At 35.4% G+C, this 1,211-nt stretch overlaps 1 protein-coding gene across 1 annotated transcript in view; it reads right to left on the bottom strand.

The window, feature by feature from the left end:
- Nucleotides 1-1,211, bottom strand: part of LOC106012588 (transforming growth factor-beta-induced protein ig-h3) — a 5,764-nt gene that overhangs the window by 1,064 nt on the left and 3,489 nt on the right. Inside the window, exon 3 of the mRNA XM_013085955.1 lies at nucleotides 149-268. Coding sequence (XP_012941409.1) covers nucleotides 149-268 — 120 coding nt within the window. The remainder of the gene's footprint in view (nucleotides 1-148; nucleotides 269-1,211) is intronic.

Raw genomic sequence — 1,211 nt, 5'->3', positions numbered from 1 at the left:
ATGATTATTATTATTAAAATTATTAAGTGTAGTCCCTCTTTTTCTCGTTTGATTGATCTCTCTTTTCTTTGGTAGTATGGGTGTTGCTATCTTTTATCCTTATCACCAAGTAAGTTTTGGTCTATAAATTCAGAACTATAGAACTCACATCCATCGTCGATCAGCATAACCCTGTCGTGTTTTCTGTCCGCGGTAGTGAACGTCATGGAATCTCTCATACCTACGCTGTACAGCGTCAACCTGTTAACGACGTGATACAGCAGGGTATCTGGAAGGATAGAATGAGAACATACAGAACCATGGTGAAAATGTTTTCTTATCTTCTAGATATGAATCGTTAACTATGTTAGTATTATTAATTGGGTACATACAGAACCATGATGATATTATGCTCTAACTATATACAGAGAACCATGGTGATATTGTGCTCTAATTTTTTATAAAAAAAACATAGTGATATTATGCTCTATGTATAGAGAAAGATGGTGATATTATGCTCTCACTAGGTATAGAGAAAGATGATGGCGTGTCCTGATCGTGTACACAAAACGATAGTAATGTGCACTAATCGTGCACACAAAGAACGATGGTGATATAAACACTAACAGCATCTGTAAAGAGCGATGGTGATATTACGCACTAACCGTTTACATAAAGAACGAAGGTGATATACTAGAACAGTGTAAATGGAAGACATGGATGTATTTTTTTTTGGTTCTAATCTCATTGCTGGGGTCAATCTATAGATCATTAATAGAAATCAGGGGTCAAGATACGCTGTAAGATATTACGGAATAAAAGCACTATGGGTTAACCTGTGTGACTTCTCTGGGTATTTCTCGTGTTGAAAAGTTGTCAAGAAACCAGTAGCATGATTAGTGTATAGCACCATCGATCTTTTGTATACATACAATGATACACACACACACACATACACATACACACACACACACACACACACACACACACACACACACACACATAAAAATAATATAATTATCCTGGTGGAAATCTCCATATTTTGTTTTGGGCGCGCGTGTTTTTTCTTTACATTTATAATGATGACTTACTGTGTTCACTTCGTAGCAAGGTAGACATTGGTATGATTGTGTCCGACTGTGTTTGTAGATAGATAGATAGATAGATAGATAGATAGATAGATAGATAGATAGATAGATAGATAGATAGATAGATAGATAGATAGATAGATA

This window comes from Aplysia californica, unplaced genomic scaffold, assembly GCF_000002075.1.
Source record: "Aplysia californica isolate F4 #8 unplaced genomic scaffold, AplCal3.0 scaffold00421, whole genome shotgun sequence".
Taxonomy (NCBI): Eukaryota; Metazoa; Mollusca; class Gastropoda; order Aplysiida; family Aplysiidae; genus Aplysia; species Aplysia californica.
This window is presented reverse-complemented; position numbering and strand designations above follow the sequence as displayed.